Here is a 17,680-nt window from a genome sequence, read left to right as displayed (position 1 = left end):
CATCGCCACTCTGCTCCTTGTCCCGCCTTGGCGGTTTACATGAGCCACGGCTGTGACGTTGTCTGATTGAATCAGAACCGGTAGGTCGCGAAGAAGATTCTCTGCTTGTCGTAGGCCGTTGTATATGGCCCTCAATTCCAGTATGTTGATGTGTAGACAAGCCTCCTGGCTTGACCATAGTCCCCGAAAATTTCTTCCTTGTGTGACTGCTCCCCACCCTCGGAGGCTCGCGTCCGTCGTCACCAGCACCCAGTCCTGAATGCCGAACCTGCGACCCTCTAGAAGGTGAGCACTCTGCAGCCACCACAGGAGAGACACCCTGGCCCTGGGGGACAGGGATATTTTCTGATGTATTTGTAGATGGGACCCGGACCACTTGTCCAGAAGGTCCCACTGAAAAGTCCTCGCATGAAACCTGCCGAAGGGGATGGCCTCGAAGGCTGCCACCATTTTTCCCAGAACATGAGTGCATTGATGAACAGACACTATTTTTGGTTTTAGCAGGTCTCTGACCATGTTCTGGAGATCCTGGGCTTTTTCCAATGGGAGAAAAACCCTCTTTTGTTCCGTGTCCAGAATCATGGCTAGGAATGATAGCCGAGTCATTGGAACCAATTGTGACTTTGGCAGATTGAGAATCCAACTCGTCAGCAATTGGTCTCTCGATCTCGCCTTTATCAGGAGATCGTCCAAGTATGGGATAATTGTGACTCCCTGCACCATCATCTCCGCCAATACCTTGGTGAAAATCCTCGGGGCCATGGAAAGCCCAAACGGCAACGTCTGAAACTGGTAATGACAGTCCTGTACAGCGAATCTCAGGTACTCCTGATGAGGGGGGTAAATGGGGACATGAAGGTATGCATCCTTTATGTCTAGTGACACCATCAAATCCCCCCCTTCCAGGCTGGATATTACAGCGCAAAGTGATTCCATCTTGAATTTGAACTTTTTCAAGTACAGGTTTAGGGATTTTAGATTTAAAATGGGTCTGACCGAACCATCCGGCTTCGGGACCACAAACAGGGTTGAATAATACCCTTTTCCCTTAACCACCACTTGCTGTTGACACAGCTTTTGAATTGCAGCTAACACCACTTCCCTCTCCGGGGGTGAAGCTGGCAAGGCCGACTTGAAAAATCGGCGAGGGGGCACCTCTTCGAATTCCAGCTTGTAGCCTTGAGAGACAATTTCCATCGCCCAAGGATCCACATCTGAAAGAATCCAGATCTGGCTGAAAAGTCGAAGGCATGCCCCCACTGGTGCGGACTCCCTTAGGGGAGCCCCAGCGTCATGCGGTGGATTTTGTAGAAGCCGGAGAGGACTTCTGCTCCTGGGAACTAGCCGAAGCAGGTGTTCTCTTTCCTCTACCCTTACCTCTGGCAAGGAAGGAGGAGCCCCGACCTCTTCTGGACTTATGCGACCGAAAGGACTGCATCTGATACTGTGGAGTTTTCTTTTGCTGTTGGGGAACAAAAGGTAAAAAGGTAGATTTACCCGCGGTAGCTGTGGCAATCAGATCCGCGAGCCCCTCCCCAAACAACACTTCACCCTTGTAAGGTAAAACCTCCATATGCTTCTTTGAGTCTGCATCACCCGTCCATTGGCGGGTCCATAGAGCTCGTCTCGCAGAAATAGCCATCGCATTGGCTCTGGAACCAGCAGCCCAACGTCTCTTTGAGCGTCCCTCATATATAAGACTGCGTCTTTAATGTGGGCTAAGGTTAATAAAATGGTATTCCTGTCTAGGGTATCAAGGCCAGCTGACAAGGTATCTGTCCATGCTGCAACCACGCTACATACCCATGCCGATGCTATTGCCGGTCTGAGCAAAGCACCTGTATGCGCATAAATAGACTTTAAAGTAGTCACCTGTCTGCGATCAGCAGGATCCTTGAGGGCAGCCGTGTCCAGAGACGGTAGCGCCACCTTCTTAGACAGGCATGTTAAAGCCTTGTCCTCCCTGGGAGAGGATTCCCAACGTACCCTGTCCTGTGCAGGGAAAGGATACTCCATAAGAACCCTTTTGGGATCTGCAGTTTTTTTATCTGGAGTTTCCCAAGCTTTTTCAAATAACTCGTTAAGCTCATGAGATGGGGGAAAGGTTACTTCAGGTTTCTTTTCCTTGTCAGGGACAGAGGGGTCATCTGTGATATGCAAAACATCATTTATTGCAATAATCATACACTGAATACTTTTTGCCACCCTTGGGTGCAATTTAGCATCATCGTAGTTGACACTGGAATCAGAATCCGTGTCGGTATCAGTGTCTACTATTGGGGATAGGGGACGTTTTTGAGACCCAGAAGGGCCCTGTGACCCAGTCCAATCCGTGGATTGACTCCCTGATTTCTCCCTGGACTCTGCTTTGTCCAGTCTCTTATGTAATGAGGCCACACTTGCATTTAACATATGCCACAGGTCCATCCAATCATGAGTCGGCGTTGTCGACGGAGACACACCACTCATCTGCTCCACCTCCTCCTTGGACGAGCCTTCCGCTTCAGACATGCCGACACACACGTACCGACACCACCACACACACAGGGATATATCTATAAGGGGACAATTCCCCCACAAGGCCCTTTGGAGAGACAGAGAGAGAGTATGCCAGCACACACCCCGCGCCAACCGACACTGGAATAAAACCAGATGGCGCTTTTATATATATATATCTCAATGAAATACACTCACTGCGCCAATAATTGTGCCCCCCCCCCCCCCCCTCTTTTCCAGCCCTCTGTCACCGAGTTCAGCAGGGGAGAGTCCGGGGAGCCAGCTTCTCTGCAGCTTCTGTGGAGAAAATGGCGCTGTTAGTCCTGAGGGATCAAGCTCCGCCCCCTCCAGCGGTGGGCTTCGATCCCGCTTCAATTTTCAAAAAATGGCAGGGGATCTCTGCATTTACTGCCCAGCAGCCTAATGTGCCCTTACATGCCAGTCCGGAGGTTTATTGCTGTCCAGGGCGCCCCCCCTGCGCCATGCACCCATCAGTGCCTGTACTGTGTGTGTAGCGTGTGGGAGCAATGGCGCGCAGCGGCTTACCTCAGTGAAGATCCGAAGTCTTCTGCCGCCTTGAAGTCTTCTTTTCTTCTTATACTCACCCGGCTTCTATCTTCCGGCTCAGCGAGGAGGACGGCGGCGCGGCTCTGGGACGAACGGCGGGGTGAGACATGCGTTCCGACTCCCTCTGGAGCTAATGGTGTCCAGTAGCCTAAAAAGCAGAGCCTATCATTTAAGTAGGTCTGCTTCTCTCTCCTCAGTCCCACGATGCAGGGAGCCTGTTGCCAGCAGTGCTCCCTGAAAATAAAAAACCTAACAAAATTCTTTTTCAGAGAAACTCTGGAGAGCTCCTCTGTAATGCACCCTATCTCCTCTGGGCACAAAATCTAACTGAGGTCTGGAGGAGAGGCATAGAGGGAGGAGCCAGTGCACACCCATACTAAAAGTTCTTTGTAGTGCCCATGTCTCCTGCGGAGCCCGTCTATACCCCATGGTCCTTACGGAGTCCTCAGCATCCTCTAGGACGTAACAGAAATATCACTCTCGGGGCCATAAGAAAAATCACTAAGGACCATAAGATCACTTGGATCAATTCAGTCAACTTTTACAGCATTGTCTGCTAATACAAGCAGACTATTATTAAACCCCTCACTATAAAAAATAAAAAAAATAAGAATTTACTCACCAGTAATTCTATTTCTCATAGTCCGTAGTGGATGCTGGGGACTCCGTAAGGACCATGGGGATTAGCGGCTCCGCAGGAGACTGGGCACAACTACAAAGAAAGCTTTAGACTACTGGTGTGCACTGGCTCCTCCCACTAAGACCCTCCTCCAGACCTCAGTTAGGATACTGTGCCCGGAAGAGCTGACACAATTAGGAAGGATTTTGAATCCCGGGTAAGACTCATACCAGCCACACCAATCACACCGTATAACTCGTGATACAATACCCAGTTAACAGCATGATAACAACTGAGCCTTTCAACAGATAGCTCAACAATAACCCTTTAGTTAAGCAATAACTATATACAAGTATTGCAGACAATCCGCACTTGGGATGGGCGCCCAGCATCCACTACGGACTATGAGAAATAGAATTACCGGTGAGTAAATTCTTATTTTCTCTAACGTCCTAAGTGGATGCTGGGGACTCCGTAAGGACCATGGGGATTATACCAAAGCTCCCAAACGGGCGGGAGAGTGCGGATGACTCTGCAGCACCGAATGAGAGAACTCAAGGTCCTCCTCAGCCAGGGTATCAAATTTGTAGAATTTAGCAAACGTGTTTGCCTCTGACCAAGTAGCAGCTCGGCAAAGTTGAAGAGCCGAGACCCCTCGGGCAGCCGCCCAAGAAGAGCCCACTTTCCTCGTGGAATGGGCTTTTACTGATTTAGGATGCGGCAGTCCAGCCGCAGAATGTGCAAGCTGAATCGTACTACAGATCCAGCGAGCAATAGTCTGCTTAGAAGCAGGTGCACCCAACTTGTTGGGCGCATACAGGATAAAGAGCGAGTCAGTCTTTCTGACTCCAGCTGTCCTGGAAACATAAATTTTTAGGGCCCTGACTACATCCAACAACTTGGAAGCCTCCAAGTCATTTGTAGCCGCAGGCACCACGATAGGTTGGTTCAGATGAAAAGCTGATACCACTTTGGAGAGAAACTGGGGATGAGTCCTCAATTCTGCCCTATCCATATGGAAAATCAGATAAGGGCTTTTACATGACAAAGCCGCCAATTCTGAAACACGCCTGGCCGAAGCCAAGGCCAACAACATGACCACTTTCCACGTGAGATATTTTAAATCCACGATTTTCAGTGGCTCAAACCAGTGTGACTTTAGGAAATCCAACACCACGTTGAGATCCCAAGGTGCCACTGGAGGCACAAACGGGGGCTGAATATGCAGCACTCCCTTAACAAAAGTCTGAACTTCAGGTAGTGAAGCCAATTCTCTCTGGAAGAAAATCGATAAAGCCGAAATCTGGACCTTAATGGAACCCAATTTAAGGCCCATAGTCACCCCTGACTGTAGGAAGTGCAGGAACCGGCCCAGCTGAAATTCTTCCGTTGGGGCCTTCCTGGCCTCACACCACGCAACATATTTTCGCCATATGCGGTGATAATGGTTCGCGGTTACTTCTTTCCTAGCTTTTATCAGCGTAGGAATGACTTCCTCCGGAATGCCCTTTTCCTTCAGGATCCGGTGTTCAACCGCCATGCCGTCAAACGCAGCCGCGGTAAGTCTTGGAACTGACAGGGCCCCTGCTGCAGCAGGTCCTGTCTGAGCGGTAGAGGCCATGGGTCCTCTGACATAATTTCTTGAAGTTCCGGATACCACGCTCTTCTTGGCCAATCCGGAACAATGAGTATAGTTCTTACTCCTCTTCTCCTTATTATCCTCAGTACCTTTGGTATGAGAGGAAGAGGAGGGAACACATAAACCGATCGGTACACCCACTGTGTTACCAGAGCGTCCACAGCTATCGCCTTCGGGTCTCTTGACCTGGCGCAATATTTTTTTAGCTTTTTGTTTAGGCGGGACGCCATCATGTCCACCTGTGGTTCTTCCCACTGGTTTACAATCATTTGAAAGACTTCTGGATGAAGTCCCCACTCTCCCGGGTGGAGGTCGTGCCTGCTGAGGAAGTCTGCTTCCCAGTTGTCCACTCCCGGAATGAACACTGCTGACAGTGCTAACACGTGATTTTCCGCCCATCGGAGAATCCTTGTGGCTTCTGCCATCGCCGTCCTACTTCTCGTGCCGCCCTGTCGATTTACATGGGCGACTGCCGTGATGTTGTCTGACTGGATCAGTACCGGCTGGTTTTGAAGCAGGGGTTTTGCCTGACTTAGGGCATTGTAAATGGCCCTTAGTTCCAGAATATTTATGTGCAGGGAAGTCTCCTGACTTGACCATAGTCCTTGGAAGTTTCTTCCCTGTGTGACTGCTCCCCAGCCTCGAAGGCTGGCATCCGTGGTCACCAGGACCCAGTCCTGTATGCCGAATCTGCGGCCCTCTTGAAGATGAGCACTCTGCAGCCACCACAGCAGAGACACCCTTGTCCTTGGAGACAGGGTTATCAGACGATGCATCTGAAGATGCGATCCGGACCACTTGTCCAACAGGTCCCACTGAAAGGTTCTTGCATGAAACCTTCCGAATGGAATCGCTTCGTAGGAAGCTACCATTTTTCCCAGGATCCGCGTGCAGTGATGCACCGACACCTGTTTTGGTTTTAGGAGGCCTCTGACTAGAGATGACAGCTCCTTGGCCTTCTCCTCCGGGAGAAACACTTTTCTCTGTTCTGTGTCCAGAACCATCCCTAGGAAGACCAGGCGTGTCGTAGGGACCAGCTGTGACTTTGGAATATTTAGAATCCAGCCGTGCTGTTGCAGCACTTCCCGAGATAGTGCTACCCCTACCAATAACTGTTCTCTGGACCTCGCCTTTATCAGGAGATCGTCCAAGTACGGGATAATTAAAACTCCCTTCCTTCGAAGGAGTATCATCATTTCCGCCATTACCTTGGTAAAGACCCTCGGAGCCGTGGAGAGACCGAACGGCAACGTCTGAAATTGGTAATGACAATCTTGTACCACAAACCTGAGGTACTCCTGGTGAGGATGGTAAATGGGGACATGTAGGTAAGCATCCTTGATGTCCAGCGATACCATGTAATCTCCATCGTCCAGGCTCGCAATAACCGCCCTGAGCGATTCCATCTTGAACTTGAATTTTTTGATATATGTGTTCAAGGATTTCAAATTTAAAATGGGTCTCACCGAACCGTCCGGTTTCGGTACCACAAACATTGTGGAATAGTAACCCCTTCCTTGTTGAAGTAGGGGCACCTTTACTATCACTTGTTGTGAATACAGCTTTTGAATTGCCTGTAACACTGCCTCCCTGCCTGAGGGAGTGGTTGGCAAGGCAGATTTGAGGAAACGTCGGGGGGGAGACGTCTCGAATTCCAGTTTGTACCCCTGAGACACTATTTGAAGGATCCAGGGATCCACCCGTGAGCGAGCCCACTGCTTGCTGAAATGCTTAAGACGGGCCCCCACCGTACCTGGCTCTGCCTGTGGAGCCCCAGCGTCATGCTGTGGACTTAGAGGAAGCGGGGGAGGACTTTTGCTCCTGGGAACTGGCTGTATGCTGCAGCTTTTTCCCTCTACCTCTGCCTCTGGGCAGAAAGGACGCGCCTTTAACCCGCTTGCCCCTATTGGGCCGAAAGGACTGTACCTGATAATACGGTGCTTTCTTTGGTTGTGAGGGAACATGGGGCAAAAATGTAGACTTCCCAGCTGTTGCTGTGGAAACGAGGTCCGAGAGACCATCCCCGAACAATTCCTCACCCTTATAAGGCAGAACTTCCATGTGTCGTTTGGAATCTGCATCACCTGTCCACTGCCGAGTCCATAACCCTCTCCTGGCAGAAATGGACATTGCACTAATTTTGGATGCCAGCCGGCAAATATCCCTCTGTGCATCCCTCATGTATAAAAGTGCGTCTTTTATATGCTCTACGTTCAGCAAAATAGTGTCCCTGTCTAGGGTATCTATATTTTCTGACAGGGAATCTGACCACGCAGCAGCAGCGCTGCACATCCAGGCTGAAGCTATAGCCGGTCTCAGTATCACACCTGTGTGTGTATATATAGATTTCAGGATAGCCTCCTGCTTTCTATCAGCAGATTCCTTCAGGGCGGCCGTATCCGGAGACGGTAGTGCCACCTTTTTCGACAAGCGTGTGAGCGCTTTATCCACCCTAGGGGATGTTTCCCAGCGTGACCTATCCTCTGGCGGGAAAGGGTACGCCATTAGTAACCTCTTAGAAATTAACATCTTTTTATCAGGGGAAGCCCACGCTTCTTCACACACTTCATTTAACTCTTCAGATGGAGGAAAAGCTACTGGTAGTTTTTTCTCTCCAAACATTATACCCTTTTTTGTGGTACCGGGGGTAACATCAGAAATGTGCAACACATTTTTCATTGCCTCAATCATGTAACGTGTGGCCCTACTGGAAGTTACATTAGTCTTTCTAGGTGCTCAGGAGAGCCCCTAGTGTGCATCCAGCTCGGCCGGGCACAAGAATCTAACCGAGGTCTGGAGGAGGGTCTTAGTGGGAGGAGCCAGTGCACACCAGTAGTCTAAAGCTTTCTTTGTAGTTGTGACCAGTCTCCTGCGGAGCTGCTAATCCCCATGATCCTTACGGAGTCCCCAGCATCCACTTAGGACGTTAGAGAAATAAAAAGTTATACAGAAGTTATTACTTGCACTATCTACAGCTGGCATTGAGGGACGGTGATGTGACGGATTTTCTTCTCAAGTACAGGTAAAATACTATGGCACCTGGCACATGCTATTGGAGCAGAAGTGCTTTCTTGAATATTTTCTTTGTGTGTAAACTAGCATAAATGACAATCTACAAACTGTAGTCTGATTTAAGGCATGGCTTTTAGTTAATGCCTAGATAAATAAGAATTTACTTACCGATAATTCTATTTCTCATAGTCCGTAGTGGATGCTGGGGACTCCGTAAGGACCATGGGAAATAGCGGCTCCGCAGGAGACTGGGCACATCTAAAGAAAGCTTTAGGACTAACTGGTGTGCACTGGCTCCTCCCCCTATGACCCTCCTCCAAGCCTCAGTTAGGATACTGTGCCCGGACGAGCGTACACAATAAGGAAGGATTTTGAATCCCGGGTAAGACTCATACCAGCCACACCAATCACACCGTATAACCTGTGATCTGAACCCAGTTAACAGTATGATAACAGAGGAGCCTCTGAAAGATGGCTCACAACAATAATAACCCGATTTTTGTAACAACAACTATGTACAAGTATTGCAGACAATCCGCACTTGGGATGGGCGCCCAGCATCCACTACGGACTATGAGAAATAGAATTATCGGTAAGTAAATTCTTATTTTCTCTAACGTCCTAAGTGGATGCTGGGGACTCCGTAAGGACCATGGGGATTATACCAAAGCTCCCAAACGGGCGGGAGAGTGCGGATGACTCTGCAGCACCAAATGAGAGAACTCCAGGTCCTCCTCAGCCAGGATATCAATTTTGTAGAATTTTACAAACGTATTTGCTCCTGACCAAGTAGCTGCTCGGCAAAGTTGTAAAGCCGAGACCCCTCGGGCAGCCGCCCAAGATGAGCCCACCTTCCTTGTGGAGTGGGCATTTACAGATTTTTGGCTGTGGCAGGCCTGCCACAGAATGTGCAAGCTGAATTGTACTACAAATCCAACGAGCAATAGTCTGCTTAGAAGCAGGAGCACCCAGCTTGTTGGGTGCACACAGGATAAACAGCGAGTCAGATTTCCTGACTCCAGCCGTCCTGGAAACATATATTTTCAGGGCACTGACAACGTCTAGCAACTTGGAGGCCTCCAAGTCCCTAGTAGCCGCAGGCACCACCAATAGGTTGGTTCAGGTGAGACGCTGAAACCACCTTGGGGAGAAACTGAGGACGAGTCCTCAATTCCGCCCTGTCCGAATGGAAAATCAGATAAGGGCTTTTTCAGGATAAAGCCGTCAATTCTGACACGCGCCTGGCCCAGGCCAGGGCCAACAGCATGACCACTTTCCATGTGAGATATTTTAACTCCACAGATTTAAGTGGTTCAAACCAATGTGACTTTCGGAACCCAAAACTACATTGAGATCCCAAAGTGCCCCTGGAGGCACAAAAGGAGGCTGTATATGCAGTACCCCTTTTACAAACGTCTGAACTTCAGGGACTGAAGCTAGTTCTTTTTGGAAGAAAATTGACAGGGCCGCAAATTTGAACCTTAATGGACCCCAATTTCAGGCCCATAGACACTCCTGTTTGCAGGAAATGTAGGAATCGACCCAGTTGAATTTCCTCCGTCGGGCCTTACTGGCCTCGCACCACGCAACATATTTTCGCCATTTGCGGTGATAATGTTTTTGCGGTTACATCCTTCCTGGCTTTGATCAGGATAGGGATGACTTCATCCGGAAAGCCTTTTTTCCTTCAGAATCCGGCGTTCAACCGCCATGCCGTCAAACGCAGCCGCGGTAAGTCTTGGAACAGACAGGGTCCTTGCTGGAGCAGGTCCCTTCTTAGAGGTAGAGGCCACGGATCCTCCGTGAGCATCTCTTGAAGTTCCGGTTACCAAGTCCTTCTTGGCCAATCCGGAGCCACGAATATAGTGCTTTCTCCTCTCCATCTTATCAATCTCAGTACCTTGGGTATGAGAGGCAGAGGAGGGAACACATACACTGACTGGTACACCCACGGTGTTACCAGAGCGTCTACAACTATTGCCTGAGGGTCTCTTGACCTGGCGCAATACCTGTCGAGTTTTTTAATCATGTGGACGACTTCTGGGTGAAGTCCCCACTCTCCCGGGTGGAGGTCGTGCTGAGGAAGTCTGCTTCCCAGTTGTCCACTCCCGGAATGAATACTGTTGACAGTGCTATCACATGATTTTCCGCCCAGCGAAGAATCCCTGCAGCTTCTGCCATTGCCCTCCTGCTTCTTGTGCCACCCTGTCTGTTTACGTGGGTGACTGCCATGATGTTGTCCGACTGGATCAACACCGGCTGACCTTGAAGCAGAGGTCTTGCTAAGCTTAGAGCATTGTAAATGGCCCTTAGCTTCAGGATATTTATGTGAAGTGATGTATCCAGGCTTGACCCTAAGCCCTGGATATTCCTTCCCTGTGTGACTGCTCCCCAGCCTCGCAGGCTGGCATCCGTGGTCACCAGGACCCAGTCCTGAATGCCGAATCTGCGGCCCTCTAGAAGATGAGCACTCTGCAACCACCACATGATGGATTCCCTTGTCCTTGGTGACAGGGTTATCCGCTGATGCATCTGAAAATGCGACCCGGACCATTTGTCCAGTAGGTTCCACTGGAAAGTTCTTGCGTGGAATCTAACGAATGGGATTGCTTCGTAGGAAGCCACCATTTTTACCCAGAACCCTTGTGCATTGATGCACTGAGACTTGGTTCGGTTTTAGGAGGTTCCTGACTAGCTCGGATAACTCCCTGGTTTTCTCTTCCGGGAGAAACACCTTTTTTCTGGACTGTGTCCAGGAACATCCCTAGGAAAAAGAAGACAAGTCGTCGGAACCAGCTGCGATTTTGGAATATTGAGAATCCAATCGTGCTGCCGCAACACTACCTGAGATAGTGCTACACCGACTTCCAACTGTTCCCTGGATCTTACCCTTATCAGGGAATCGTCCAAGTAAGGGATAACTAAAATTTCCTTCCTTCGAAGGGATATCATTTCGGCCATTACCTTGGTAAAGACCCGGGGTGCCGTGGACCATCCCTACGGCAGCGTCTGAACTGATAGTGACAGTTCTGTACCATAACCTGAGGTACCCTTGGTGAGAAGGGTAAACTTTGACATGAAGGTAAGCATCCTTGATGTCCCAAGACATCATGTAGTCCCCTTCTTCCAGGTTCGCAATCACTGCTCTGAGTGACTCAATCTTGAATTTGAACCTCTGTATGTAAGTGTTCAAAGATTTTAGATTTAGAATCGGTTTCACCAGGCCGTCTGGCTTCGGTACCACAATAGTGTGGAATAATACCCCATTCCCTGTTGCAGGAGGGGTACCTTGATTATCACCTGCTGGGTGAATGGCTTCCAAAACTGCCTACCTGTCAGAGGGAGACGTCGGTAAAGCCGACTTTTGGAAACGGCGAGGGGAAGACGTCTCGAATTTCAATATGTACCCTTGAGATATTACCTGAAGGATCCAGGGGTCTACTTGCGAGTGAGCCCACTGCGCACTGAAATTCATTGAGAACGGGCCCCCACCGTGCCTGAGTTTGTAAGGCCCTAGCGTCAGGCTTTTGCAGAGGCGGGAAAGGATTTCTGTTCCTGGGAACTGGGTAATCTCTTCAGCCTTTTTCCTCTCCCTCTGTCACGAGCAGAAAAGAGGAACCTTTTGTCCGCTTGCCAACAAAGGACTGCGCCTGATAATACGGCGTCTTATTTTGAGGCGCGACCTGGGGTACAAACGTGGATTTCCCAGTTGTTGCCGTGGCCACCAGGTCTAAAAGACCGACCCCAAATGTCCCCTTTTAAAGGCAATACTTCCAAATGCCGTTTGGAATCCGCATCACCTGACCATTTTACTGGTAGAATTGGACAACGCCCTTATACTTGATGCCAGTCGGCAAATATTCCGCTGTGCATCATGCATATATAGAAATGCATCTTTTAAATGCTCTATAGGCAATAATATACTATCCTTATCTAGGATATCAATATTTCCAGTCAGGGAATCCAACCATGCCAACCCAGCACTGCACCTCCAGGCTGAGGCGATTGCTGGTCGCAGTATAACACCAGTATGTGTGTGAATACATTTTTGGATACCCTCCTGCTTTCTATCAGCAGGATCCTTAAGGGCGGCCATCTCATGAGAGGGTAGAGCCCTTGTTCTTACAAGCGTGTGAGCGCCTTATCCCCCCTAGGGGGTGTTTCCCAACGCACCCTGACCTCTGGCGGGAAAGGGTATACAGCCAATACTTTTTAAGAAATTATCAATTGTTATCGGGGGGAAACCCACGTATCATCACACACCTCATTTTATTTGTCAGATTCAGGAAAACTACAGGTAGTTTTTCCCTCACCGAACATAATACCCCTTTTTGGTGGTACTCGTATTATCAGAAATGTATAAAACATTTTCCATTGTCTCAATCATGTAACGTGTGGCCCTACTGGAAATCACGGTTGTCTCTTCACCGTCGACACAGGAGTCAGTATCCGTGTCGGCGTCTGTATCTGCCATCTGAGGTAACGGGCGCTTTGAGACGTCTGGACAGGCACAAGCTGAGTAGCCGGCTGTCTCATGTCAACCACTGTTTTTTTATACAGAGCTGACACTGTCACGTAATTTTCAACAGTACATCCACTCAGGTGTCGACCCCCTAGGTGGGGACATCACTGTTACAGACACTCTGCTCCGTCTCCACATCATTTTTCTCCTCATACATGTCGACACTATCGTACCGACACACAGCACACACACAGGGAATGCTCTGATAGAGGACAGGACCCCACTAGCCCTTTGGGGAGACAGAGGGAGAGTATGCCAGCACACACCATAGCGCTATATATATATATATACAGGGATAACCTTATATAAGTGTTTTTCCCCTTATAGCTGCTGTATGTTTTAATACTGCGCCTAATTAGTGCCCCCCTCTCTTTTTTTAACCCTTTCTGTAGTGTAGTGACTGCAGGGAAGAGCCAGGGAGCTTCCCTCCAACTGAGCTGTGAGGGAAAATGGCGCCAGTGTGCTGAGGAGATAGGCTCCGCCCCCTTTTCGGCGGCCTTATCACCCGTTTTTTTGTATATTCTGGCAGGGGTTAAATGCATCCATATAGCCCAGGAGCTATATGTGATGCATTTTTTGCCATGTAAGGTATTTTTATCGTGTTTTATTGCGTCTCAGGGCGCCCCCCCCAGCGCCCTGCACCCTCAGTGACCGGAGTATGAAGTGTGCTGAGAGCAATGGCGCACAGATGCAGTGCTGTGCGCTACCTTATTGAAGACAGGAACGTCTTCTGCCGCCGATTTTTTCCGGACCTCTTCGCTCTTCTGGCTCTGTAAGGGGGCCGGCAGCGCGGCTCCGGGACCCATCCAGGCTGAACCTGTGATCGTCCCTCTGGAGCTAATGTCCAGTAGCCAAGAAGCCCAATCCACTCTGCACGCAGGTGAGTTCGCTTCTTCTCCCCTTAGTCCCTCGATGCAGTGAGCCTGTTGCCAGCAGGTCTCACTGAAAATAACAAACCTAAACTAAAACTTTCACTAAGAAGCTCAGGAGAGCCCCTAGTGTGCACCCTTCTCGTCGGGCACAGAAATCTAACTGAGGCTTGGAGGAGGGTCATAGGGGGAGGAGCCAGTGCACACCAGTTAGTCCTAAAGCTTTCTTTAGATGTGCCCAGTCTCCTGCGGAGCCGCTATTCCCCATGGTCCTTACGGAGTCCCCAGCATCCACTTAGGACGTTAGAGAAAATGGGATGCTACTCAGGCACTGTTTGCTATGAAAGTTATTGCTAGCCTTGTAGTGGCAAGAGAGTATTGGCTCAATCATTCAGCATGTCTGTACTACTATTTATTGATTAGTATATGTCACGCTAGGCTTAGATTAAGGTTCCAGCGAGTTTGGACCAGCTGAGGGAGCGGATGCCTTTGTGGAAAGGAGACGAGGAGGCTGAATGTAGTTCCTTCTCATGAAACGTGGAGTTTAAGAATAAACTAGAAGAGAGAGTCAAAAACTGAAGACTTGCTGCCTGTAAAATGTATATTCGGGAGCCAATGCTGAAGAACACTGAAGGTTGAAAGACTGCGGGCTGAAGAATGTATGCTTGGCAGACGAGCCTGAAGAACACTGAAAATTTAAAGACTGCGGACGGAAGAATGCTGCTTGGAAGACGAGGCTGAAGAACACTGCTGCAGATTTAAAGACTGCAGACTGAAGAATGCTGCTTCCGACTCAGGGACCCCTTGACGACCCCAGGACTCCTGAGGGTACCACACGAATGGTGGCTGACTGCAGGCGGCGGGACTGGTGCGACCGTCGGTGATGGCTCTCTTAACGTCGCAGCGGTGGGAAGGGAGACTGAGCCAGAGAACAAGTGATATGCACAAAAGCACAAGAAATGCTTAGGGAGCACAGAGCTGGAGTACCTGCTTGAAGCAGTAACTTAAAGCACTGGCAAAAGCTCACTATGATTATGACCCCTTTATTAGGGGAAGCTGGCCCGGATTAACTGAGCAGAGCATGGAGCCTCACCATTGGCTCCACAGTAATTGGTCTCCAACATGGCGGCCCCCAGTTCGGCGGACACGCCAGGCCGCAACATCTTGCCTGCCCAGCTCCCCGCCTCCGTCATCCCAGCGGCCGCACCAGAGCCCCTCAGACCCGCCGCAAAAACCCCGCCAACCACTGGATCGGCAGCCCTCAGATCCCAGAGTTGGAGGTAAGACCCCGGACTCTGACAGTATATGGGCTACGGTGTTTTTTCTTATTCAAAATGTTTTTTATTCTCTGTTAGAACTTATTACATTTAAAGCAGCATTAACAGAACAGGACTTAAACAGGAGGAAATTGTAGGGCAACAGTCTACCTGAAATCTCGACTATGGTAAAACTACTTTGGCCTCCCTACAATTCAAACACCTGGACACTACTTGCTGTGTACCCTGCTTGGACATCGCAGGGAGAAAACACTGGCTTGATAATCTTCTGATTTTTAGGCTTTTCCCTACAGCTCCTGTACTCCATACTTGGAACTCCCCAGCTGGACCTTGGTGACCTGGCTGAGTTTCTGCCTGAAAACCTTCCTTATGTCGCTGTTGGCTGGGGCTCTATTCCTTGCATCCCGCTGACCACCTGACGAATAAACCACCCACTCTGCACCACTTTTTCTAGTCGCTGGGGCACATACTACAAATCAAGTACAATCCTGGTACATCTTGTATGTAAAGCATCCCTACCCTTGCCCTCACACTAGTACCTTAACCTCACCCTAAACATTAATCCTAATACCCTAAAAACCGATCCTAACCATAACCCCTACACCTAATACTTTAATCCAAAACCAGTGCTAGAGGCTGCCAACCATAAAACATGTGGACAATCAGAAGCACAATTGTCCACCACCACATAACAGAACCTAAGGATGATAGATAAGCACAATTTACTTAAATTAATATTTTTTTCCAAAATTATAAATAAAAAAAATAAAAAATTATCCTTGGGCACTGTGATTCAAGAAAGTTTGGGAACCACTGGTTTAGTCTATCTACATATATTCAGATGTAAAGGGAAAAATAAGCAGTAAAAATTGGTTTTATAGAAAGCATGAAAACATGGTTGATCAAGGTTTCTAATACACAGTATTAACATAATAAGCAGGATTCAACATTGTTTTCACTAAAACATTAATGCAAAAAAAACACACAAAAACCCCACTAACATTGATATGTCCATAATATAGGCATGCATAATGTCAATATTCAGAACCATTTGATGATACAGTGTGTCCTTACCATAAACTCTGCTACTGCCTTAATGAAGAACACTCGGTCTTGTTCTGTGTCCACATCCACAGGGATAACCAACTGAGGCTCATACCTGGTAAGTAGAGAAGACATCTAGATGCAATGGAAGGTCTGACAGTACCATAGATAGACACTTTGGGCCTAATTCAGACCTGATCGCTAGCAGGCGATTTTTGCACTGCTGCAATCAGATAATCGCCGCCCACAGGGGAGGGTATTTTAGCTGTGCAAGTGTGCGAACGCATGTGTAGCAGAGCTGTACAAACAGATTTTGTGCAGTCTCTGCGCAGCCCAGGACTTACTCAGCCGCTGCGATCACTTCAGCCTGTCTGGTCCCGGAACTGACGTCAGGATCCCGCCCTGCAAACGCTTGGACACGCCTACATTTTTCCAAACACCCCCTGAAAACAGTCAGTTGCCACCCACAAACGCCCTCTTCCTGTCAATCTCCTTGCGATCGCCCATGCGAATGCATTCTACGCACAACGCCATCGCTAGGCGGAGATCCGCTTTGTACCCGAGCGACGCGCCTGCGCATTGCGGTGCATACGCATGCACAGTTTAGACCTGATCGCAGGCTGTACGAAAACGCAGCCTAGCGATCAGGTCTGCACTACCCCCTATGTGCAATGTTGTTAGGGTACAACAGACTAACAAACAGAGGTGATGGGGAGTTTATTACAAAATTAAAATGGATTGCACCTCCAGATGTTGTTGATACATTTTCTCTATAGCTTTCCTCTGTAGGACTCAAACATGTATTTACATCACATGATTTGTGTAATGTCTGAATACAACCCAACTCTGCTTTGCACTAAGGATGGGTTGCACACAATAAATCCCACCCAAGGATCTAAATCCAATATTTTTGGATCCATCACTCCCTGGGCCCCTAGCTACTGTGCCCAACGTTGCAGCCCACCCCATTGTCTTCTCCTACTTTCTCATCTCTGCTCCACCTCCTTCCACTCCTTCCCCCATCTCTCTCATCTCTGTCCCTCAGTTACACACTCCCGACTGTTTGACACTCTCATCTCTGTCCCTTTCCCCTTGTCTGTCTGTCTCTCTATCTTTCATCTCTGTCACCCCTACCGCATCTCTCTCTTTCTCCCATCTATGTTCCCCCTAAGTCAGCATCCGGTGCCTACTCAGGGAATAGTCCTGTGTATGCAGAGAGCCATGGTAGGAGAAGAGAGGCTGTGGCTATGTCTGTCAGGCAGCTAGTGAGAGCTATTAGAGGAGCAAGGGGGAGGGAGGCTCCCTCCATCTTTCAGTACTCAGCTGCTAGACTGACACCGTAGCTGATGATATAATAGATGGTTGGAAGGCACAGGAAAAAGCCGGAGAGATAGAACAATGTAATGAGTCAGAAATGCAAGGGGGTAGTTATACAGCAATAAATCTGAGACTGGGATCTCTCTGACTTCCTAATAATAACAGAAGTATTGTTACTATAATAACATAAAATAAGCAGGATAAACCAACCCAATGACAGTGTCTAAATATGTTAAGCAGAGCTGGGCTCCAGACCACCATGGCTATTAAATATATAACCTGAGGAACAGAGCAACTACATGGGCTGAAAATGACAGC

At 48.9% G+C, this 17,680-nt stretch overlaps 1 protein-coding gene across 2 annotated transcripts in view; it reads right to left on the bottom strand.

Annotated features, from left to right (window-relative positions):
• CLUAP1 (clusterin associated protein 1) overlaps nt 1–17,680 on the bottom strand; it is a 214,801-nt gene that overhangs the window by 187,736 nt on the left and 9,385 nt on the right. For both annotated transcript variants that reach the window (XM_063934791.1, XM_063934792.1), the window contains exon 3: nt 16,076–16,160. In XM_063934791.1, coding sequence (XP_063790861.1) covers nt 16,076–16,160 — 85 coding nt within the window. The remainder of the gene's footprint in view (nt 1–16,075; nt 16,161–17,680) is intronic.

This window comes from Pseudophryne corroboree, chromosome 7 (assembly GCF_028390025.1).
Source record: "Pseudophryne corroboree isolate aPseCor3 chromosome 7, aPseCor3.hap2, whole genome shotgun sequence".
Classification (NCBI taxonomy): Eukaryota; Metazoa; Chordata; class Amphibia; order Anura; family Myobatrachidae; genus Pseudophryne; species Pseudophryne corroboree.
This window is presented reverse-complemented; position numbering and strand designations above follow the sequence as displayed.